The sequence below is a fragment of the Geotrypetes seraphini genome, chromosome 4 (genome assembly GCF_902459505.1).
Source record: "Geotrypetes seraphini chromosome 4, aGeoSer1.1, whole genome shotgun sequence".
Taxonomy (NCBI): Eukaryota; Metazoa; Chordata; class Amphibia; order Gymnophiona; family Dermophiidae; genus Geotrypetes; species Geotrypetes seraphini.
The window spans coordinates 261903377-261929570 of NC_047087.1; the positions used below are offsets into that span (position 1 = coordinate 261903377).

Here is a 26194-nt window from a genome sequence, read left to right on the forward strand (position 1 = left end):
TTAATAAATTTTAGGGTATTCCAGGTGGCACAAAGAATGCTATTGTCATCGTATATTTTCAAGATATGGCACAAATGCAATGGGGACAATAAACGAATTTCTAATATCAGCCAGTCCGGAAACTGTTCCATGAGTTCAGGAAGGATCCAATACATACCCTGATGCAGAATGAATGCTTGATGATATCTATAAAAATTTGTAAAATTTATCCCCCCTACCGATTGGCACGGACCTTTTCATTTGTCATCTATTTGGGACCTAAATCATCACCTGAGATAAGTATCTACTCTTATGAACTGTGATAACCACCCTAATTGGGCGTTGGATTATGGGATTTCCCTTCTGACAAATGACTACCGTATTTTCGCGGATATAACGCGCGCGTTATACGCGTTTTTACGTACCGCGCATACCCTTCGCGCGTTATATGCCTGAGCGCGGTATACAAAATTTTTTTTTACATATTTCACACCCCGCCCGATGCCCGATTCATCATCCGGAAGGACGCTCGCACCCCACCGCTCGCACCCCCACCCCGAAGGACCGCCGACTCCCCGACAATATCGGGCCAGGAGGGAGCCCAAACCCTCCTGGCCACGGCGACCCCCTACCCCCACCTCGCACTACATTACGGGCAGGAGGGATCCCAGGCCCTCCTGCCCTCGACGCAAACCCCCCTCCCCCCAACGACCGCCCCCCCCAAGAACCTCCGACCGCCCCCCCAGCCGACCCGCGATCCCCCTAGCGACCCCCACGACCCCCCCACCCCCCTTCCCCGTACCTTTGGTAGTTGGCCGGACAGACGGGAGCCAAACCCGCCTGTCCGGCAGGCAGCCAACGAAGGAATGAGGCCGGATTGGCCCATCCATCCTAAAGCTCCGCCTACTGGTGGGGCCTAAGACGCGTGGGCCAATCAGAATAGGCCCTGGAGCCTTAGGTCCCACCTGGGGGCGCGGCCTGAGGCACATGGGCCCAACCCGACCATGTGCCTCAGGCCACGCCCCCAGGTGGTACCTAAGGCTCCAGGGCCTATTCTGATTGGCCCACGCGCCTTAGGCCCCACCAGTAGGCGGAACTTTAGGATGGATGGGCCAATCCGGCCTCATTCCTTCGTTGGCTGCCTGCCAGACAGGTGGGTTTGGCTCCCGTCTGTCCGGCCAACTACCAAAGGTACGGGGAAGGGGGGTGGGAGGGTCGGGGGGGTCGCCAGGGGGATCGCGGGTCGGCTGGGGGGGCGGTCGGAGGTTCTTGGGGGGGGGCGGTCGTTGGGGGGGAGGGGGGTTTGCGTCGAGGGCAGGAGGACCTGGGATCCCTCCTGCCCGTAATGTAGTGCGGGGTGGGGTTAGGGGGTCGCCGTGGCCAGGAGGATTTGGGCTCCCTCCTGGCCCGATATTGTCGGGGAGTCGGCGGTCCTTCGGGGTGGGGGTGCGAGTGGTCCTGCCGAGGGGGGAGAAGAATCGGACGTCGAGGGGGGGCATCAGGCTTTCAGGATGGGGACAGACCTTCAAGGGGGGACAGGACTTCAAGGGGGGACAGGCAGACCTTCAAGGGGGACAGGCAGACCTTCAAGGGGGGACAGGACTTCAAGGGGGACAGGCAGACCTTCAAGGGGGACAGGCAGACCTTCAAGGGGGGACAGGACTTCAAGGGGGGACAGGACTTCAAGGGGGACAGGCAGACCGAAGGGAGTGAAAAAGCTATAAAATAAACCCACTAGCGTGTCAATGTGTTGAGAGGAAGAGGTGGTCTGGGAAATTCTGCTGAGAAAACTCCGGGTCGGGACAGCGCACGGAGAGGCGGGGCAGTGCACGGAAAGTCATGGCAGGTGAACGGAGAGTCGGGACAGCGCACGGAGAGGCGGGGCAGTGCACGGAAAGTCAGGGCGGGTGAATGGTGAGTCGGGGCAACCAGAGGAGAGTCGGGGAGGGCGAAAGGAGAGTCGGGGTGGCCAGAGGAGAGTCGGGCAGCATGCGCGGTATACCCATGAGCGCTGTATGCAAAAGTTTCCGTACATACAAGTGTGGTTTCTGCGCGCTATACCCGTGTGCGCGTTTTACACGGGTGCGCGTTATATCCGCGAAAATACGGTATATTGATTTTGCGTATCACCTCACAGGGACTATTACACATTTATGATAACGTTACATTGATTTTTGCTTTTTTTGCACTTTAACTAGCATCTTAGGTCCAAGGATGTATCATACTCAGTAGACCCTTTTGGGCTAATTAGCAGACAACTCTTATACTTAGCAAGCGCCTTTGAATTGTGTATACTGAGGACCATTCACTATTTATGATTCAATTGCACTATCACAATATAGGCTAGGCCTCAGTCAGGACCTGCTTGGAGGAAAGCTACTACCACTAAGATTGGAGCACTAAATGGCTCCACCTGCTCCATGCACCAGTGTTGAAACATCTCCCATACCTTAGCATAAGCGGAGACCATCGTAGGCTTTCTGGCTTTGAGGAGAGTAGCAATGACTACCTCTGGTGTCCTTTATTTATTTAATTTTTTTGCCAATCCTCCCAAAGGAGCTCAGAACGTGTTACAAATCAGGTACTCAAGCATTTTCCTCATCTACCCCTGCAGGCTCAATGTACATGGGGCAGTGGAGGGGGAGGAATGATGCCGGTTTGCAGGGAGTGGGAGTAGGCATTCGTGGGCGGGATGATGGCAGTTCTCGGGGGGGGGGGGGGGGGTAGAAGTGCGCCAGTGGCCTCGGGGGGAAGAACCAATAAAGCGAGTTTCCTTTACTTCCTATGGGGAAATTCGCTTTGATATACGAGCACTTTGGTTTATGAGCATGCTTCTGGAACAAATTATGCTCGTAAACCAAGGTTCTACTGTATTCATTTATTTTGCTTCTTCCATTTGTGAGGCTTCTTTTCTACCTGTAAAAGGTTGTAAATTACTTGTAAATCTCAATCTTTGGGAAAGTCTATTCTTGGCATCTCTTGTTTGTACCACAGATAGTGAGTGGTGAGTGACTTGTTCAACTACCCTGGATCTCAGCCCACTGCTTCAGTGCTACCAAGTTTCAGGAAGGAGACTTTTTGGCCATTCCTGGTTTTTAACTTACATCCCAATTCATTGTGCTACTTATAGCCCCTGATTCTATCCATTACTATCAGTGCTACAGGTTCCATAATGCACCAGGATAGCACTGCTAGAAATCCAGGAATGACTTGAAATCTCCTTTCTAGGACTGGATAATTTGGCATCTCTCCAGCTCTATTAAGCCATTCCATTTGAAGCATAAGCTTCCCTAGCTTCCATGCTGACCCAAACTATTACTGCTGCAGGATCCATAGGTAGGTATGGCACCATTCTCAGAATGTTCTGGAAAGGTAGAGTGTGTATGTGTGTATTGGGGGAGGGGGGCAGGACTGAAAAATCTAGAGATAGGGAAAGTCAGTGACTTTTGTGTGTGTTTTGGGGAGGGGTTGACAGTGAGAAATGAAATGGGGAACCATAGTAGGGGAGTCCATAAATATGTGTGTGCCTAGAGCCCAATATACGATAATCCAACCCTGCTGTTCTCTCTCATCTATCACCCTGAATTAAAATTGCTTAACAGATATCAATAACAAATCGCCACACATACCACTTTTTAGTGAACTACAGAATATTTCAGAGAAGAAAAATGTATAGGTAGGATTGATTCTGATCTATAATGTACCTGCAGAGGACTTAGTATACAGTAGTAATCTTGAATGATTTTAGGAGGCAGATCTTGTAAAACATCTTCCTTCATTCTTCTCAGTAAGAATGGTAAAACTTGACGATGTAGAGCTTCCATTGCAAGAACACCTATGAGAAAATTAGGGATGTTAAGTGAGAATGGAAACAGGCATATTCATTGTTAAGTCTATTATATTGCTGAGGTGAAAAGGAATGGAAAAATTGGTGTATTCATCAAAGAATCATCTGTATCTACTGCTAGCCTCAACAAGTTTTGCTATAAACAGCATCAATTTGGAGCAGGGTGGGAGGGAACAGGAAGGAATACTGATAGTCTGTCTCAGTGGCCTTCTCCAATCCATTGCTAGCTTAGTGACATGGCAGCAAACACTGAATATGCTGAACAGCTGGCACTGCAAAATGGCATGCTACAAAACATGGTGACTCAATACTATAAATTAGATAGAAATCATCACTACAAAAGACAAATGAGAAGATTAGGCACTTACCATATATACTCATATACAAACTGGGATTTTTGGGCCCCAAAAATGGCCCAAAATGGGGGTCCCGGTTTATATTCGAGTCAATGCTCCCTCCCAGAATTTTTCAGGCCATCGCCAGGCTCTGCCCCCCTCTACCCTGCCCTATCCTCATACCTCTGCCGATTGCTGGTGGAGGTACAGAGGGCAGGAGCAAGCTTTCCAAACTCCTGCCCCGCTGGTAACCGGCTGCGGCAGATCTAGTTCTTCGGCCACTGAGCAGCATGAGCAGGAGCGCTTTGCTTTGATTTGGCGCTGATGCTTGGTGCCGAGCAGTTCGTAAAGCTTGCTCCTGCCCGCTGCACCTCCACCAGGGATCGGCAGATGTATGAGGATAGGGAAGGGAGGAGGGACAGAGGGCAGAACCTGGGAGGGAAGGAGGGTGCAGAGTCTGACAGGGGAAGGAAGGAAGGAAGGGTGCTGGGTGCAGAACCTAACAGGGGAAGGAAGGAAGGGTGCTGGGTACAGAGCCTGACAGGGGAGGAAGGGAGGGAAGGAAGGAAGGGTGCTGGGTGCAGAACCTGACAGGGGAAGGAAGGAAGGGTGCTGGGTACAGAGCCTGACCAGGGGAGGAAGGGAGGGAAGGAAGGAAGGGTGCTGGGTACAGAGCCTAACAGAGGAGGGAGGGAGGGAGGGAGGGAAAGAAAGGTGCTAGGTGCAGAGCCTGACAGGGGAGGGAAGGAAGGAAGGGTGCTGGGTACAGAGCCTGACAGAGGAGGGAGGGATGGAGGGAGGGAGCTGGGTACAGAGACTGACAGAGGAGGAAGGGATGGAGGGAGGGAGGGAAGGAAGGGTGCTGGGTTCAGAGCCTGACAGGGGAGGGAAGGAAGGGTGATGGGTGCAGAGCCTGACAGGTGAGGGAGAGAAGGAAGGAAGGGTGCAGAGCCTGACAGGGGAGGGAGGGAAGGAAGGGTGCTGGGTGCAGTTCCTGGCAGGAAGGCAGTTGGGTGCAGTGCCTGGCAGGAGAGGGAGAGAAAGGGGCTGGGTGCAGAGCCTGACAGGACAGGGCACTTGAATATTAAGCCACCTAACTTATATTCAAGTCAACCATTTTTCCTCCTTTTTTTTTTGGGGGGGGGGGAATGGGGTCTCGACTTATATTTGAGTATATACGGTACCTTGATGATCTTCTTTCTAGTAAATCCTCCCTTTATTCTGGAACCATTGTAGCCCTGGATTTATCTCTGGGAGGAAGATCCCATGGAACCCAGACGAAACCTGCGAGAGGAACGAAAATTACTATGATCACCTCCTGCCAACCGCCAAGACCTGTTCACAGGGAGAGACTTAGGGTGGCGCTCGCAAATGCTGATCATTAGGTGATCCAGATCTTTGTCAAAAAGCTATCCCTTGAAAGGAAGTCTGCTCAAGGTGGCCTTTGAGGTAGCGTCCCCATCCCAATGACAGATCCAAAGAGTCTGGTGCACAGACACTGCATAAGCAGATACCTTACTAAGAACTCGAATGAGATCATAAAGGGCATCCGCCACATAATCCTCACCATCCATTACCAGCGGACGACAGGCATGTACTTCCGTAGAGATGCACTGTGCAATCTGGTATGACATGCTCATGCCATAAAGGAAGCAGCCGCTGCAGCTTTGATACCCAAAGATGTCACTTCATAAAGCTTTTTCAACCTAATGTTCACCCTGCAATCCTGAGAATCCTTAATCATCACTCCCCCATCACTAGGGAGAGCTGTGCACCTGATAATTTGCGCTATGGCAGAACCTACCTTAGGCTATTCAAAAACTTGCTGAAAATCAGGAGTCAGCGGATAAAGCTTAAACATAGCTTTAGAAGGCCGGAAAGAGCTCTCTGGGGCATCCCACTGTTCCATAACCAGCCCAAGAAGCTGTTAATGAGCTGGAAAAAGGAAGATAGCACATTAGAGCAGCCCATGACCAAAGTCTGAGAAGTGGAAGGTGGAGAATCCAATTTGAGCTCTTTCAGAACATCAGCAATAAAAAGATGGACAGAACCATGCTTTAAAAATCTGCATACAGAAGGGTCATCACCCAGATCCAGTCTCTCAGGGCGGCCGAGGTGACTAATCCCAGTAAGGGTAACAGTAGGATCCAATATAGAAGCAGTGTCAGAAGAGGCATAATATCTGAATGGCTATTACTGCAATCGATGTCTGCCACAGCAGGACGAGAGGGCTCCCAAGAGGATGCTCTACAGGCTGAGAAAACCATGTGCCCACATCGAATGAGTGGAGTCTGAAGAATACACTTTCCAGAGAAGCCAAAGAAAACCATGACAGGGTTCTGTTGAGGCACACGTACTGCACCAAAAGAGTCCTCAGACTCGAACACAGGTGTTTTGTGCCAGACTCCAGAATGGCCGCTGGGCAAGATTTTTTTTCTGAAGTCATGGACCCAGGACAGCTCCCCAACTCTAGAGTACACTGAGAAGGCGACGTACAAAGCTCCCACACCCTCCCCCAGCGTGCTATAGCAAGTGGTACACAGTCACTGATCCGGCGCCAATCCAGCACAATCAATGCACACATTCAGCATATTAAGGGCTGGGGAGTCAATCCCAAATGATTTTTAAGCAAATTGAGGGGTATTGAGGCAGAAATAAAACTTTGAGAAAAAGATAATTGAAAATCCAAGATGGCCGCTGCCAGCAAATTCGCACCAAAAACAGCAAAATTAAACACATCCCGAAAATAAAAAATAGCAATTTGGAGTCTGGGGCAGTTGGGGACCTGACCCTCTTAGAAACTGTGAAAAATGCCTTTAGACATGTTTACCAAGCCACCCCTGAAGTTCCCATAGGAAATAATAGAGGTTATACAGTTTTAGCAGTGCTAGCCTGTCAACACTTACACAACAGTTGAATGGAGGAAAATGATTTTCTGCCTCAGAAAAAAATGCTTCAAATGACCAGAGTTAAAGATCTTTAGAATACCAGTCGGCCGGACACCAACTATGACCTCTGTTCCCACGGATCTTCACCTTGCCGTTGGGGACGGGAAAGGCTTTAAAACCAGGGAGGGTTTCACTCCAGATGCATTCAGCCTGCGCTTAAAACCATGACGTCAGCAGGCAAGCAAACTCCCAGGGGAATTGACCCAGAGTCTAAGAAGAGTCGTACACAGATCCACCAGAATTGCTCTGTGAAGCAGCAGTACGGTACTGCGGGACTGTGAACTTTCTTCCAACAGGGGGACCACTAGAAAGGGGTCTCAAGGCACTGAAGACACTGAAAAAGCAAACTAAGTGAAAAAGAAGAGCAACTGCAAAAGACTTTTGCATGGATTGCTTGCAGAAATTGAAACTGGCTATGTTTCTAGCCCTCAGTTTAAAGGGGTAGAGCATGTGCTCAGAAAAGTGTTGGATTTCTGCAACTTGCAGATTGTGGGTTGGGATTGAACACTGAGGAAGAGTTAAGGGGAACAAGTGGAGGACAAAGACCTGTACAGGTGTACAGGTGAAGATCCTAAGACCTCCATGAAACAGGAGGTGAAGACAGACTCCTGTGAACCTCAGATTGACAGAAATATGGTAATGCTACTTTAGGCCTAAAAAGCACCCTGAACAGACTATTAGAAGAATCATATCTCTCATTTAATTTCTCTCTCTGCTAACATAAGCAGTTTTCATGCGAAACTCATCTTTCACACAGAAACTAGCAAACATCTGCAGTTCGTTTGTGAAAACGGAAATTAGCAGCATCAGAAGGAAATTAACATATCACTATAATTCCAGGTTAAGTTGACTTACCAGAAATAATACCAACCACAAGGATATGAAATTGATAACTGTGCAAATAAGTAACAGGAATAGGATGGGCCTTGTTTGGAAATTAGTGATTCTTGATATTAAAAGCACATATGTCAGGGAAGTTAGGAAACCCATTTGGCAATAAGACATCATGCTTCAATATGACTCAGAAAGTATATGTGTTGACCAATTAATGAAGTGATAATGAAATGACAATTCTAAATATCCAATAGAAATCATGAACATAACATGTACTAACGTGGTTTTAGGTTGCTAAGAATATATAAAAGACCAGTTTACTAATGGATTAATCAGAACAGACACCAGGTATACAGAAGGCTGGCATTCTGTATATGCTGTCTGTTAACTCAATTGGCTTAGACTTATCCTTTGTAAGTTGACTATTATTGATTACTAATAAATATATACAATACACAGCTAATTGGTGTGAGGTCACTGATCGATGGAGGTTTCGCAGCGCTTCCATTTGGTGACTCCCGGCCATGGAAATGGGTGGGGGGGGGCCGGAATCCTAAGGCCCTAAGGCCTAAGTCTCTTCGGCTTCTCTGATTATTCAGGGTTTTAACGGGCTAGGGTAATAATTTGCGCTTGCATTTTCTAACTACTTTTGTTGTTACAGATATTCTGACATTTTTTAACTGCTTTTATTGTTACAGATATTATACCAGATCTAGACCCAGAGCTAGCGGTGACTAGTGAGTAGGATTCAGGAGCCAGAGTTAGCTGTGACTAGCGAGTAGGGTTCAGTTTTGACAATTATCAATTATTTTTTACATAGAGTCAGCACCGACTGGCGAGTAGACGTCTTTGTGGACCGGACCCACGAGTGATTAACAAGATACTTGCCTTTTTTCGTGATTACACTATCCTGTTTTTGTAAGTATTTCTTCTTCTCTTTATATGGTAATTTGTTAGTTAGTAAGGGCCTTTCTTGTTTTCAGTTTACTGATTCTGTTAGTAACAGGATTTTATTTAGCTGTATATCGATTGCGTTTTATCATGATACCTTTAGATATTATTCGGTAAATTTCAACTTGAACATCTAGGCATTACATTACATTAGAAATTTCTATTCCGCCATTACCTTGCGGTTCAAGGCGGATTACAAAAGAGTTATAGAAGGTGGATTACAAAAGAAGATCTCTGGTCATTTCCAGAGCGAATAAAGAGTAGATCAGGTTGATTCTGGGGGTCAGGAAGAAGATGGGAAGAAGGAAGGTGGAACTTATGGCGTGAACATCTTAGGGATCCTATTTCTGTCCTAGATTCTCTTATTGACCTGAACCCTTCATGTCCGGCTCTGGACAATCTGAGCCCACCCCCTTATTCTTATGTTTCTCTACAGTCTGCCGATCCTTCCACTGGCCTCAATGGCATTGTGGATCCCCTGCCCGGTTTTTCTGGTCATACCAGCCCTGACTCTTATACCTCTCCTAGAGACTTTGGCCAGTCTGACAGTGACTGCCCCAACTATTATCTCTGTGACCCGTCCTTGGCTAATTCTGACTCGTCCATCTCATTACATACCCCAGCACAAAACACTCTTTCACAATCTACTGTACTTTTTACTGCATGCTTTGCTGAATCTATACGACTTATCAGAAAATGCAGGACAGTGACCATCTTAGACGTGCCCCTGTGCCCGATCAATATATACCACAGGACCCTATGAAACAACCCAATTAATACAGGACAATAATGGCATTGACAAACTCATTTCATGTTTCAAAGACTACTGGGGATTGATTATAGATGATACTTGCCCTCCGGACTACAGTCGCTGTTTCGCCTATCGTAACAAATCTTTTTTTACACTGCTTGATAGCTTCTCTCTGCCTTGCCTATCCCCTCCTGATTCTGTCCGTTTCCCACCCCTTTTTCCTCATTCTTATACTCCTGCATTCAAGTCTCTGGTACTGCCTGCCCAAGACTCACCCATTGAGGTCGCTGTTGGTACAATATATAGTACCGATCCACATCTGGGTCTTGTACATAGAAATCTGGTACTTACTAACAAAAGACCAAACATCCATCTTTACCAGTTCCTTCTCACCCTCATGCACAGTGGAGACCTGAATGACTGCATTTGGTGGGTGAATAAAGCTGAGGGAACTTTTCAGTTTGTCTCCTTGAATAAGGACAGTCTAGCGACCTTTTGGGACTTTCTGAAGGGGGCAATTGTAAAAAGATGATTTACCCAAAATTGGCTCGAGCCCTGCGCTTATATGGCAAGACAGGGGCCGTCAAAAATGTCAAGAGAAAGTTAACTTATCAGTTCAGTGAAGAAGTTTTATGACAGGCCTCTGCGGCCACGCATATTTTTGACATAGCCTTCCCAACCTGCTTGATGTACAATGTTGATTCTGTGTCTTCTACATCATTGCCCCCTGCACCTTTCCCTTTGTCTCCCATGCAGCATTGCTATTCCCGGTTTTTCCTTCCTGCTATTTCTCCTACCACCTTCTGTCATGCTCTGTATGTTTTACATAGATCTTCTGTTAAGTCTTTGTATAGGCATTCCTGTCTCACTGTTCCCCATTCTATACCCATATTTCCTGCCATTATTGAGCGGAAATATACACAACTACTCTGCACTGTGCCCTTTGCTATGTAGCTCCGTATGATCTCAAAACATTGGTTGATTATGAAATTGCTTTAACTGAAATACAGGCTAAAATTGCACAGCTTTCTTTATTCATGCAGGAAATGATGTCTTCCTGGACTGTATTACAATAAGTTGTATTATAATAGGTAGCAAATACTTTGTATGGGTACTTTTTATCACCCTTTTAATAGAGTTTGATTATTATTTTCTGTTGTGGTGAGTTTATTTTCTCTATTACTGGCAAGAGGGGTAGTACAGCCTTGTTAGCACGGCTCTAGAAGTTTCTGTCATTTCACTGTATAGTTTACGTTTGTCATACAGACTAACAGCTTTCGTAATTCTACTGTTAATGTCGTTGGTTTTGAATACTGAGATTTTTAGCTGATAGCACTTGTGAATGGGACTGTGAAAGCACAGGCTCTCTTTTAAACATTACGGAAAAGCATAAGTACTTTATCGAAGCAAATGGAAATGTTGTGATTCAGTTTACATGCATAGCTCTTTTTGTTCTTTTGTGGTTTACCAACAACAAAAAAAAGACAGGGAGTAGAATGAGGAAATGTATTTTGACTGTAAGTTCTTAATGTTACCATAAGTTTTCATAAAAATAATTTAGTTTATTCAGGTTTGATGTGCTATGAGGTTGATTTTTATGAGTGAGAAAATGAATTAGACATATAAAATACTCATGCTCGTTTTCAAAATCCACCTATGCCTCTCTCCCAATTTTTCCCCCCACATCCATGTCTCCCTCCCTTTCATCCCATTCTACCATCTCTCTGACCCCCCTCTGCCTTCTCCATGTCATTCTCTCCCTCTTGCTCCCTGTCCTCCTCCAAATCCATCTTTCACTGTACCCCTTCTACCCCTCTCTGTCACCTCTCTCTGTGATCCTTCTACCCCCTTTGCCATCCCCAAGTCCATCTCTCCCTGTCCCTCACAAATCTGACATCTTTCCCTACTCCCCTTACCCCATTGCTGTCACATCTCTTCCTCCTTCCCTCATTTGAATCCAAAATCTCTCCCTCCCCCAAGTCCTTATCTCCTTGGACCTTACAGCTGCCTTCTATAATATAGATCACTCAATGCTTCTAGAAAGACTGCAATTCATAGGAATCTTAGGGAAGCCCTTGAATGGTTCATTTCTTACTTATGATCAGAAATAATGCAACAGTTTACAACTTGCAATGTGCCCACTTCATTGAGGTAATATGCAACAAAAGGATGTACCGTAGCTTGTGAATTTTCCCAGTGAAAGCCTTGGGCGGCATCCTGTACAACAAATGAGTAATTTTCAGCGAAATCCATCAAAACGATCATTTCCGTTTCTTTTAAGCCTGTCTTCAACATCTTCAAATATTCACTTTGATGTTTTGAAATGAAATGGTGGCTTGTCAACTTCCAAATCTTGCTTGCAAGTCTTTCAATAAAGTTGTCCATGGTTAATATGCTTGTTTCTAATGTTTCACGGTCAGCGTGAACCCATTGCTTAAATTCTATTGATTCTTCTGGATCTAAATCCTTGAATATTTCTTCCAGGTATGCTGTTAGTGCTTCTTCACCAGGGCAGTTTTGACATCGTTGTAGCATACAGTCCTTGACATTTAGGTTGCACACAGTTTTTTCCATAAGAACTTTGTAGTTCTCTTTGACATTGGCGCCTTGTAGCATGAGCTTTACATTTTGATGTCGTGCAGACACACACGGAGTGTGCACCTGATGCACCAACGGTTACACACCACTTTGGCCTGAGCTCACAGAATTTGGAAAAACCAATTTCAGTTCCGTATTTGTTACAGTACGCCACGTACAGCTCTTTTAAATTACACAACAGCAGCCGCTTTTGCTTTTGTACTTTTAAACCATTGAGGCGGACTGAAATACAATCTTTTTTGCCAGGACATATTCTGCTGAATTCATCGTCTTCGTAAAAATCTTGAACTCTATTTGCAATTTCTTTTGGAAGGGACTTGCCAATTTTTGCATCAGGTATAGAACAAATGCCTTTCTCTTTCTTTACTTTTTGGGCTGTTCTGACCATGCGCTCTGAAACGCCAAACTTCATTGCTGTTTCCTTTATTGACCAACTTTTTGGGGCCATCGTCAATAATTGAACTTTCATTGACCTGTTGGATATTGCAATTTTCGTTTTCATTTCTTCAATGAGGTCAGTGTAATCTTCACATAACTTGCATTCTACAGACTGACGAGACGGCCCAACTTCTTCAGCTGAAACTCCAGCAGCAGATGTAATCTTCTTGGCTATAACATTCTGCACACGTTCAATTTTTCGTATCACATAGCCGGCTTTATCTCTACTAGCTAACCTTCGAATTTTCAATGGAGAGGTTCCTAAAGCAGTCAAGCTTTGATCAACTGCATCGGAGATGCTGATATCAAAATCGTCTGAAGATGAAGATGCTGCAGTAGCTTCACTCATTGAAACGTATTGGGCTTTGCACCTACTGCAAAGTTTCTGACCTGGCTTGATATTTATTTTTGCCACTTTTCTAAAATCATTAGACATGGCAAGATCGACTTTTAACAATCCACTTTGAACAATGTGATTTTTCTTTTCAAATGGATTACAACACGATGTTTGCTTTAATTCGTATTTGTCGAGATACTTTGCTTTGTGGTGGAGGCAGATTTGGTCTTTATCCATCAGTTCAACTTCAGAGCACCGAGTGATAAGCAATTTTTCATTGGTTGACAAATTATGTAAAAAAATGAGCCCACATTTTTTAGAATAAAATATGCCGTCATGACACTTTGACAACAATTTTTGCCCAATGGCACAGTCTGGCAGAAAAGGATTATTATTAGTCGATTCGTTGGCATCCATTTTAAACTGAATTAATAATAATGTGGATCTGAAAAAGAAAACAAGTTGTAATTTGTGATCTGCATGCAAAAAAATTATCACCTCAATTTCTAGTTAGGAATAATCATTAATTAAGAACACTATAATTGTACCCAAAGCTTGAGTAAAAATAAACAGGGAAAAACAGTGTGAAAAGTGACATAATTGTAAGTTGAAACGTAGGCCGTTGCTATGGTGACATCTCCCAACTTTGTCCCCCTTTTTCGGGCATTGTTAACCTGCGTTGAAAAATGAAGCCCACTTTTCTAGGGGGTTTGAAATATGCTCTTTCTAATGAGACTGATTTGAAAGAGTTTCTGTAAGGTATTTTTCTGTAAAAGCAGGCTGAAAATACCCTATTTTGGGCCTTTTTACACAAATTAGCAACTTTACACTTAATTTGTAAACTAATGGAAAGAGCTTGGAGGTTGAAATTGTACTTTTGAAAACAACGTTGTACTGAGACATTATGCGCCAAATTTTGCATTTATTACTCAATTATTGTGGGAGCTAAGTAATGTCAAACTTTGACTTTTTTTGGAGCACTAATTTTTTTGGCCAAGTTTACTGTAATTCAGCCATTCACTCAGTGCTCGACAAAAATTATAATTGGTAGCACTGAATAGAGCTCCAAAAGTTGTGCAGGGTAGCTAAGTTTCAGTTTTTTTGGAAACATAGCTCGTAAGATATTGTGTCTCAAAGTTGTCAGAATGTCACTGTTGTACTGTATGTCATTGTAGTATGGAGTCAAACAAATGGCTATATCTCCACGAATATTCCACAGGCGAAACTAAAACTTTACCAAAGTTCGTTTGATACATGTGGGACTTTGTGCATAAAGTTTTATCAAAATCTGTGATGATCATGCAGGGAGCTCTTGATCACTTGACATGGAATAACCCCAATTCAACCTAATGTAGCAAGTGACATTCATGACATCTCCCTAAAATTAGATAAAGTAAGCTAATGGCTTACGGAAAACTAAAGCACTTCTCTTTACTATCAACAATCAAGAAACTCTAGTGGTCCCAATCTGTATAAAATCAACACCAATCAAAATGAATACTACCATTAAACTTCTTGGAATTATTATAGACAACAAACTTTCATACCACCAACAAATTAGCTCAGTTTTTAAGAAATGTTTTTTCAAATTAAAAATAATCCATTCCATTGCTACTCTTCTTGAACTTCAATCACATAATATTCTTATTCACTCTTTAGTGATCTCATCTAGATTAATGCAACTCCCTTTAACAAGGGATTACTAATAAAGAGTTGAGAAGACTCCAAATAATCCAGAATACTGCCATTAAAATCATCTACAGTTAAAAAAAAAGTATGATCATGTCATACCACTATTTCAAGACGTCCACTGGCTTCCCGTCACTCATTGGATAACATATAAAATCCTTCTCTTTTTAAAGCAAGATCTGAACATACACTGGCATTCATCGACAGACTACTAATATCATATTCCGTCTCAAGATCACTTCATTCAGCCCAACAAAATCTTCTTTCAGTCCCCTTGATTCATTATATATTTTATGACACCACCAGGAAAACTTTCTTCTCAGTTATGGCTCCAAGCTTATGGAACGCCCTTCCACATTACCTTAGAAAAGAAGACAGCCTGGCAAAATTCAAATCAAATCTTAAAGTATTTTTGTTTAAAGATGCATTCACTACATAAATCCATCCATCGCCATTTCAAGACTCAGCCCATTCTCCTCTCCTAATATTTTTCTCCCTCTCTTTGTTTTCTTGATAGGACAACAATTATAACTAGTATCTTTTCCCGCCTTCTTGTAGGAAATTTGTCCATTGTTTGTATTTATCTTGTCCTCGATAAATTTGTTTTTTAAAATTTTGTATGTATACCGCCTAGACTGGTAGATAGGCAGTATATCAAAATAAAATTAAATTTGAAACTTGATATCGCTTCCTCTTTACCTTCTACCCCTCCCCCAAATCTGGCAGCACCAGGTAGCACTCTGGTAGAAGCGGCATCTTGCTGCAGGCTAGCGTACCTGTTGGTCGGCTCTCTACCACAAACCTTCCCTGACATCTACTCCTTCCCCCCCTCCACCGTGCAACTATTTTACATTTCTTGTAAATGTTGCTAGGGGGGAGGAACAGATTTCTCAACACTGCCCTGTCACCCATCTTCTCTCCACTGTGCCTTGCCCTCTCTGACAACTTCCTGTTTCTGCTGGGGCGGGTAGTGGAAAGAAGATGCCAGGTGACAGATCACGTTTAGAAAATGGTTCCACTACCAAGCAACCTCTACAAGAAATGTAAAGTAGACGTGTGGTGGAGGTGGAAGGAATAGATTTGAGGAAGGTTCATGGCAGAGAGCACCAACCAGCAGGTACATTGGCCGGCAGCAAGATGCGCTCCCAGGAGAGTGCCGCCTATGTAGATACACCGTCGGCCCCGTTACCACCAGGAATTTTTTGGGTGGCCACGGACCCTGTGCCCCCTTCCCCATTCCACCGCCTATGTTCTAAGTACTATTCTTACATAGTGTATACTTGTAAAGGGAACATAATTAAGTGTGTAACTTATAGAATACTGTAAGTTATTCAGGTACCTGCTGCACTTAGGTACTCAAATTTATGCCACTGGCATAAGTGTGGGTGCTTAAATGTTAGCCACATTGATACCAGGTTTCACAAGTACTGGATAGGTGCCTAACTTCCTTTATAAACTAAGCTCCTACCACCTATTCTCAGAGTGCCTAAATGGAGGAACCCAGTTACAGAATTGCCCTCAATGCACATAGCTCTCAAGGCATTTAAACACACTAGCAAAAGCTATTATACTTTATTAATTTTGAGCAAACATTAATACATGTATTCAAAAATTTTATATAACACTGTGTACGGAATGCACAGATCTGGTGATCTGGTCATCAAATGAATTTGGTAGTAGTTCCAGTTCCACTTTACAGGAAATAGATCAGTAATATCCCATTTTTTACAGTGTACAGTCAAGAACAAGAATTTATTAAACAAAAAATAAAGTCAACCACATATTCTAAATTATACAAATCAGCATGTACCTACCTATAAAGAAAAGGAGGAGATAATGAATTTAATTAAAATTCAGTTACAGCATATTCCTTACCTGCTTCTTGTTCTCTAGAGGAACTCCGAGCATCTCTACTTGCTAAAATAGGCTTTCCATATCTTGCTGCAAACTGGCGTTCTGTGCCCAAAAACCCAGGCATCAGGAAGTCAAACAATGACCATAATTCTAAGACGTTATTCTAAAAGAAAAATTAAGGAACTTATTTCCAAAGTGCTATCAGCATGTGGGAAAAATTGTATAATCCCCCTCTTTTTTAGCTTCTTTAATAGATCATCACATTTGTTAGCTTTAAGAGATGCTTCATTTTCAATAAACATTTGGAAGAAATAGATAAAATTTCCCTTGAACCCACATTTTATATATATTTTAGTTTATAGCCCATCCTCCCAGGGGAGCTCAGAATGGGTTACAGCATTATATACATAATACAGATTAGTGTATTGAGTGACATACATAGAATCCTATTTGCATAGATTCTTGCACCAGCACAAAACTGGAAGAGACTCCCCCCCCACACACACACTCACATAATGAGCTTAAAACAATGGAATCTAATATCAAAGTCTCCCCATGAAAAGAAAATATAACATGGCAAATCAGAGTGTTATGTGCACCTAGGACAATTACTCAATTTACAGAACTGAGTGCATGCAAAATTGACTAATTCTCAAGAGTAGGACTGCAAAAGATGTAGGAAATTTCTGCGGGGCATACAAGAGGCAGCAGATAGAGCAGCTGGGCATTGTGGAGGCTTGCAAGGAATGATTAGATTCTTACCTCAGTAATTTTCTTTCTAGTAGACAGACACACTATTCCTGAACCTGTGGGTAGTCAATCCCTTCTCATGAAAATTATTGAAGGGAGCTTCATTAGCATTCTTTTGCCCCGCTTCCCATCCCTCTGGGTTGTCCTCCAATTCCTCAGTTCGTACCAAAGCAGATGGTTAGCTCCTGAGAGGAAATAGAATAAGGAGGGGTACGGGGACACTCCCTGAGAAACATGTCTGCTCATAACAGATAAAAAACAAACAAACCATCATTTACAATACAAAATAAGGTGAAAAACAAACAAATCACCAACTTGAGCGCAACCTGCACTAAGAGTGTGGAAGATGCTATAGATAGCCCCTAGCTTGTTCAATGCGACAGTCGCTTTCTTTATCCTTGTCAAGGCTGGACAAAGGAAATACACAAGATGTCTGGACTTGGTACCTCTGAGGTAAATGAACATCTGTCAGGACAGGCTTCAGGAATGGAGTGTGTATCTACTAGAAAGAAGATTATCAAGGTAAGAACCTAATATTTCCTTCTTGAGTGACAGACACTCCATTCCTGAAGCTGTAGGACATATCAAAGCAGCCTCCAAGTTTAGGGTGGGACAGATTTGCTGTCAGAACTAAAAATCCGAATGGGAAGTCCTGTTTGGCTGCCACATCTGCCCTGTAAAACTTTGTGAATTTATGGAGAGAAAAACCAAGTAGCAGTTCTACAGATTTCTCCTGGGGATACCACTGAAGATTCTGCCCATGAGGAAGCTACACTTCTAGTGGAGTGTGCCTTCATGGATATAGGTGGACGTTTTCCATTTCCGATATAGGCTGAAGAAATGGCAAGAGGGATCCATCTGGAAATGGTCACTTTCAAGGCTGGCTGACCTTTACGGGCAGCTCCCACCAATACAAATAGATGATCTGATAATTGAAATTCATTTGTAACTTTTAGATACTGCAGTGAAGGTCTGCGTACATATAACAAGTTCAACACCTGATCACTCTTTCTCGATTCAAGGGAGTGAAGGCAGGCAAGCATACTTCTTGGTTGATGTGGAAGCAGGAAACCACTTTCAGCAAGAAAGATGGGACTGTGCATAAGACCACATCTAAATCTGAAATTTTAAGGAATGGATCTCTGCATGACAAAGCCTAAAGTTCTGACACTCTTCGTGCGGAGGTAATCACCACTAAAAACACCATCTTGATGGTGAGGTCCATCAGAGAAGCTTGCTCTGGAGGTTCATAGAGCATTCTCACTAGCGCCCAGAGGTCCAGATTAATACATTCCATGCTGTAAAAGTCTGTTGCACGGGAGGAAGAAGGCGCAATACGCCCTTCAAAAACTGCCCACATCTAGATGTGTGGCTATGGTGCTCTTATTAATCCTAGGCCCAAAACAGGAGAGCCCTACAATCTGAACTTTAAGAGAGCCAACCACTAGGCCTTTTCCCAAACCTTCCTGTAGGAAGGCAAGTACCACAGAGATCTGCGCTGATCTCAGGGGTCGTCACTCCTCTGAGCACACCAAGCTTGGAAGCACCTACATGATTTCACATATGCTATTATAGTCACCTTCTTCTTACATCTTAGAAGGGTGGAGACCACGCCATCTGAATATCCTTTATGAGCTAGTGCCTTGCGCTCAAAAGCCTTGCCAAAAGGCCAAAAGAGTTCAGGATCCTACAGGGCAATTGGATCCTGCGTGAAAAGCTGGGGGGGGGACATGGAAGTTTGAGACTCTGATTCCTCTGTAGACAGACCAGGTCTGCATACCACAGTCATTTTGATCAGCCTGGTGCTACTAGAATCACCAGCTAATGGTACGCCATGATCCTGCACAGAAGTCTGCCTATCAAGGGCTATGAAGGGAAGGTGTAAAGACATGACTTTGGCCAGAATTGCACCAGGACGTCCAGGCCCTTGCTTCCTGGCTTGTATCTTTGACTGAGGAACTGAGCCACCTTCTTGTTGACTGACGATGCCATCAGAATGAATGTTGGGCACCCCCATCAATATACAATACAGGTGAAGACTTCCTGAGACAGTAACCACTCCTTGGGAACTAGAGTCTTCAGGCTGAGGAAATCCGCTTGCACAGTCTACTCCTGCTGTATGTGCTGCCAAGTGTGGCAAAAGATGGGCTCCGCCTATCGAAAAAGCACTCGGGCTTCCAATTGTAGGGCAGCTCTCTTGGTTCCCCCCCCTCCCACGGCAATTGACATAGGCTACCGTTGTTACATTGTCTGAGAAAACTCATACCACTTTCTCAGCAGTGTGCTCTCTAACACTGAAGTGCCAGTCAGATGGCTCAAAGGTCCAAGCAGCTGAATAACCACTTTCTCTGGGAAGGGGACCAGTATACCTGAACCGGACACCCCTTGCATTGTGCCCCCCAGAGATATAGGCTGGTGTCCACTGCCAGTATCTCCCATGCAGAGATACAAAGAGGAACTCCTCTGGTGAGAGACTGGGGCTTTATCCACCAGGCTAGACTGGGACGAGCTTCTGCTGTCCAAGGCAGCTACAACTAGAGCTCATGGCATTGATCCAGAGGAAGGCTACTAAAATGGTGCGTGGTCTTTGTCATAAGACATATGGGGACAAACTTAAAGATCTCAATATATATACTTTAGAGGAAATGTGGGAAAGGGGAGTGTTTAAATACCTATGTGACGTAAATGCGCATGAGTCGAGTGTCTTTCAATTGAAAGGAAACTCTGGAATGAGGGGGAATAGGATGAAGTTAACAGGTGATAGGCTACGAAGTAATCTAAGGGAGTACTTTTTTACAGAAAGGGTAGTAGATGTGTGGAACAGTCTCCCTGAAGATTTGGTGGAGATAGAGACTGTGTCTGAATTCAAGAAGGCGTGGGATAGACACGTGGGATCTCTTAGAAAGAGATAGGTTACTGTGGATGAGCAGACTAGATGGGTCATTTGGCCTTTATCTGCCATCATGTTTCTATCCCTTTTTGGGCACCAACAGGAGAGAAGTGCATCCTGGAGCGGACACATAAGAACATAAGAATTGGCGCTGCTGGGTCCATCCTGCCCAGCAGTTCGCTCATGCGGCGGCCCCCAGGTCAAAGACCAGTGCTCTAAATGAGTCCAGCCTCACCTGCGTACGTTCCAGTTTAGCAGGAACTTGTCCAGCTTAATCTTGAAACACTGGAGGGTGTTTCCCCCTACAACAGACTCCGGAAGAGCGTTCCAGCTCTCCACCACTCTCTGGGTGACGAAGAACATCCTAACATTTGTACGGATTCTATCCCCTTTCAACTTTAGAGAGTGCCCTCTCGTTTTCCCTACCTTGGAGAGTATGAACAGTCTGTCTTAATCTACTAAGTCTATTCCCTTCAGTATTTTGAATGTTTCGATCATGTCTCCTCTCAATCTCCTCTTTTCAAGAGAGAAGAGACCCAGTTTCTCCAATCTCTCACTGTACGGCAACTCCTCCAGCCCCTTAACCATTTTAGTCGCTCTCCTCTGGACCCATTTGAGTAGTACCGTGTCCTTCTTCAAGTACGGCAACCAGTGCTGGATGCAGTACTCCAGGTGAGGGTGCACCATGGCCTGGTACAGCGGCATGATAACCTTCTCTGATTTGTTCACAATTCCCATCTTTATTATTCCTAGCATTCTGTTCGCCCTTTTTGCCGCCGCAGCGCATTGTGCAGACAGCTTCATCTACCTGTCGATCAGAACTCCCAAGTCTCTCCAAGTACCGCCCCGGACATCCTGTATTCATGCATGAGATTTTTGTTATCGACATGCATCACTTTGCACTTATCCACATTGAACCTATTTGCCATGTCGATGCCCATTTCTCGAGCTTAATTATGTCACTTTGTAGATCTTCGCAATCCCCTTGCATCTTCACTACTCTGAATAACTTTTGGTGGAATTCGTTATGCCTTATCTTTAAAATGGAGCGGGTAATACCCATACAGCAGGGGCATTTTAAGAAATTTAAGGATGTTTGGGAGCCATTAACAAAATATTGTACAGAATAAGTATTATTTTTTCCCTTTGTTCATATACGTCCAGGGTGGGGAGGGGGGTGGGGATATTTTATGTTTTCTTATGCTTATGAATAATTGTTGGGTATAAGGGGGGGAGGGATATTTGATGTGAATTAGACTTTGATGGAATATTAAGTGATTTTAAAGTGTAAAGTGATTGTATTTTATGTTACACTTATTGAAAGTTTTAAAAATGAATAAAAAATTTAAAAAAAAAAAAAAAAATCACAAAATAAAACACGAGCAGAAAAGGTGAGCTCTACAGCCTGGCTTTGTAGGAAGAAAAGACTGGTGAGCATGCTCAGAGAGGAGGTATGTAAGGGAGGGGGGAAAAAGCCTCTGAAGTTTTGAGGCTTCCTACAGACCCTGGCAGGAGGACAGAAATAACCCACTGGTCCTGGAATAAAGTAGGATTGTACAAGAAGGACCACTGGTCTGGCCCAGTAAGGCTATTCTTATGTTCTTAATATGTTGTAGGGATAACTCTATTGTATATTGGGAGAGGTATATAAAAGAAACTGTGTATACCTATCTGATTGTTGTACAGTTTTTGCTTGATTTGGCTATGGTTTGAGTAAAGCTTGAATTGTTTAATAAAATCATTAATTAAAAAAATCTAGCTCAAAAGGATAAGAAATGACTCATTTTGAATTTCAACAGGCAGTAAAGACTTGATATCCTTATTAAAAAAAAAACTCCAACCTTAAAAAAAGAAAATAAAACCTGGAGTGAGCCTGAGGCCAAGTGCTATTTGGTTTCCTGGTCCACCTGCTTCTCCCAAGACTGGGCAAACTATGACATCACTTACTTCAGGGAAGCTAGAGAGTCCTAGTCAATGTACAATGTCACATTGCTACCTTGGTTGCAAAGAAAGCCTGAAGCGTGGACTCTAGACAAGGACTGTCACAAAATGAGTTAAATGAATTAAGAGAGGGAATATAAAATGTAAACAAATCCCTGGGTAATGGCAAATGAAATCTCATGTTGCCAAAAGTCCAATGGAATCCAGTTTTGATTGGGTTAGAAGGAAAAAGCCAGTAGGCTGTAACAAAACACATAATTAACTGCCTCCCCCCTCCCCCCATGAGCTATGTAAAAGCATTTTTATTGATCTTCAATAAAAAAAAGTAAAAGCAAGACAAGTAATCATCAATAACAAAAATCTAACTCAAAACAAGTAAAAGGTCCATTCAAAAAGGTTTTCATATTCATAACATCTCAGATTCCCCTCCCTTCCCTAGGCCCTCCCCACTATTTAAAATGCTTTTAAAAGCAAAACAAAAAAATGTTTGAAATATTATGCTTTGAACAATGACTATATCTGCTTTGGAATGGGAAATTGAATAGCATTTGGTCATCCATTTTTGGTAAATCTGAACGATTCAACAAGTCCATTCCCACTCATAACTTCACAGCTTTCTTTTCTTTGTATTCAAACGTATAAAGTTATAGTTTGGGTTTTTTTTTTTAAGTTCTGATTATCCAAAGAGGAACTCACTGTATTAGTTTAATTTACTGCATGAAGTATTTATTTCCCATCTTGGTTAGTGTAGCAAATCATTTTCTTTGCTAAAATGCAATAAGACACATTGGCTGTACTACAGAGCTAAATAACAGAGGAACTCAACACATGGGTTTCCAGAAATTCAAACCTTTGTGCATGCAATTACCTGGATAGGTGTTCCCGAGAGAATAATTCGGTAGTTAGCTGTTAATTGTTTCACAGCTTTTGACAATTTTGTTTTTCCATTCTTTATGACATGGCCTTCATCAAGAATACAGTAGTTGAACTTAATATTCCTACAGAGAAACAGAAGGAAATTTGAGTATATAGGTGATGAGAACTTAAAACATTCTGAAATTCAACTTGAGAAAAGTTCATACCTGAAGAAGTCAATGTCATTCCGGACAACATCGTATGAAGCTACAATGAGATTATGTCGTTTCACCTGGTGCTGTAACCTTAAGAGATAACATAGTTTAAATCCACAGCCAGTGAAGTACATATACATGCAAGCCAAATTATATCAACCTGCAAACCTGCACCTCTACTGAGATTTTAAAAATTTCCAAGAAAATTCTATAAGAGTTTGCAGCCTAAATGCTGTTCAGCTATTTCTGATCCAAACATGAGCTAAAAAAATGTGAGTAAATGTCTTCCTAATTTAGGGCCCCTTTTAGAAAGCCATGGTAGTGATTCCCAACGCAGCTCATTCATTTCCTAAGGGCTGCATCACATTTGCCACACCAGGACTTGCTACCGCATCTTTGTAAAAGGGGTCCTTAAATAACAATTTGGTCATCTTAACAGATCCTAAGATGGTGACAAAAACCACATCCACCATAACAGCACCTACGCTATGGAACTCTCTCCCTCAATTTCTTCGGGATGAAACCCATTTAACTAAATTCAAAACTAATCTTAAAACTTTCCTATTCCAAGATGCCTTTAATAAATCTTAATATTTTCTAACCACTTATATACTCACTCTAGCCCTAAATTTCTCTTTTATTTCTGCGCATAAGTCTTATACCAAGCACCCTTCTCCTTTATGTCCTATCCCCTCCCTCTATCTCATTTCCTCTTATATTATGTAACTTTTCCCTTCCTTCCCTTTTTTTTCCCTCACAGTCATGTTTGTCTGTATATGTCTAATATGTTTTCACTAACTTCTCCAACACACCAATAACTAATTCTTACTCTCCTATTTTAAACAAATTGTTTTTAAATTGTTAACCGGTCAGATATTTGTTTTATGATCGGTATATCAAAAACCAATAAACTTGAAACTTGAAGCCTCAATTAGTGCTAATGATCATGTTTAAAATTGGTGCTAAATTCAACCCCGTTTTGTGGCTCAAATTTTAGAATGCTTAAGATAATTTAAGGAAGCACTTCAAAAAGCATGTGGCATGCTACCCACATAAGTATAATAGTAAAAACAGAATTATACATCTAAAAAATAAAGCTTTAATTCAAAAAGTCAGAAATTTGATACACATTGAAAACATGAAATTTGATACACATTGAAAGATTAAGTTCTTACCTTTGATAATCTTTCTGGTAGTCCCTGGAGGATTCTATACTTGTGTTGTTCAATTCATAGTTGTGATCCAGAGTTTGCAGAAATCCAACACTTTTTTCACCATGTGCTACTGAGAGAGAGAGACAGAGCCACCTACAGTTTTGTCAAACAGCCAAGCAACCACACTGGAAAAAAGAAAGCCACGGGGAATAAACTCCCCACAAACATGAGTAAGGTCTGTTCTGTTCTGCAAGACAAAAATCATCAACAGGCAACAAAGGGAACATGCATAAACAATGTCAAACTAACCTGCTGAGTGCAACCAGCACTCACTGGAAACCAGCCAATCGGTAATACTGGAATTTATTTAAGAGTGGTATCGCCCACAAGGCCCATCTGCTGGCTGGAAGATACTTCGGCCAGGAAGGAGAAAAACCAAGGTAGAAAAGGCAGACAAATCAGCAAAACCTGAGTTTACACTAAGAGGATGGGTCATATAGAATCCTCCAGGGACTACCAGAAAGAAAAGTACCAAAAGTAGGAACCTAGACTTTCATTCTGGTATGACCCTTCCGGATGTATCAAAGCAATGGTATCATCTAGGGAGGGTCAGAGCAATGTCGAAAGTCCAAAATGCAGAGGCTTGGCTATGGGAATCGGACCCCGAGTATGTCATGATGAAGGGGGAGCTTGAGATTCCTGTCTCTTGAAAGCCGACCAGATCAGTGTATCACAGATGGCGAGGTCAGTCCAGAGCAACTTGAAGTACCAATCCTGGAGACGAAGCTATCCTGTGGATGGTTTGACCAACCAAAGGCCCCCATAGATCAAGGAGGAAGCACTTAAAGGAGCTAGTGAGCTGGCCAGGGCAGAACTAATATGTTTAGGCCCAAGCTTCCTGGTTCTATCCTTCACTTGAAGCGCTTGGCTGTCATAGTTCTCGGCAAAAGCGATTAAGACCAGTACTGCACTAGGAGATATAATGCTCTTCATGATAAAGACCATTCCTGGTGACTGCAGAAATCTGCTTGCCAGTTGTTGACCTTGGACTTGTGCACTGCGGCAAGGGACAGAAGATGCACCTCTGCCCCATGGAACAGCAGCTGAGCTTCCTGGCCCAAGGGAGCGCTGCATGTGCCTTCCAGGCGATTCAAATATGCCATGGTACTCTGCCACAGTACTGCCTGAAAACAAATATACTGTATAACCTTTCATAGTGCTCAGTAGAGGCATCAGTGCTAGGCATATGCCAGAGTCTGTTGTCTTGAATGAAGCGATCTACATAGTGAGCTCTCAGCCCTGTAGGCTGACATTCATCATATGAGAGGTCCATTCCTCAATCCGAAGAGGCTTGCCCTGCCAGACAGCCTCCTCCTGGATCCACCAGTGGAGATTCTGTTGAGCCAGTGCAGTCCAGGGAAGTGGCATCTGAAAGGGAAGAAGATGCAAGGACCACTGAGAGAGAAGCGATTCCTGTAGAGGACACCTGTCCACTTTGGCTCTGAGTATCACCTCTCCAGGGAGGTTGCCAAGCACCCTAACACCAGCAGAAAATACCAGGCCATGGAAACTGGAGAGCAAGGAGATCCAAAACCTCTGAAGCTGCTGTCTGCAGACCCCACCAAGAAAAATGCATCCCAGCAGCGGGAACCTCCAAACATGCCAAAGTCTGTGACAGCAGCAGCTGACTCTTCCTGAGGATGCCCTAACACACTACTGGGTAATACAAAATCAGATTAGTGTTCCAAAAATTGATCCACTCAGCACACAACAAAAAAGGAACACACAGTCTACCTTTAATAACTAACAACAGAGCTCAGAACCATAA

At 43.4% G+C, this 26194-nt stretch overlaps 1 protein-coding gene across 4 annotated transcripts in view; it reads right to left on the minus strand.

The window, feature by feature from the left end:
- Positions 1-26194, minus strand: part of BTAF1 (B-TFIID TATA-box binding protein associated factor 1) — a 394756-nt gene that overhangs the window by 47800 nt on the left and 320762 nt on the right. For 3 of the 4 annotated variants that reach the window (XM_033943697.1, XM_033943698.1, XM_033943699.1), the window contains 4 exons: positions 23225-23302; positions 23011-23140; positions 16583-16724; positions 3684-3814 (listed from right to left, as the gene is read on the minus strand). In XM_033943697.1, coding sequence (XP_033799588.1) covers positions 3684-3814; positions 16583-16724; positions 23011-23140; positions 23225-23302 — 481 coding nt within the window. Of the gene's footprint in view, positions 1-3683; positions 3815-5344; positions 5446-16582; positions 16725-23010; positions 23141-23224; positions 23303-26194 lie in introns of those variants that run through there. The other variant, XM_033943700.1, reaches the window with a different exon arrangement.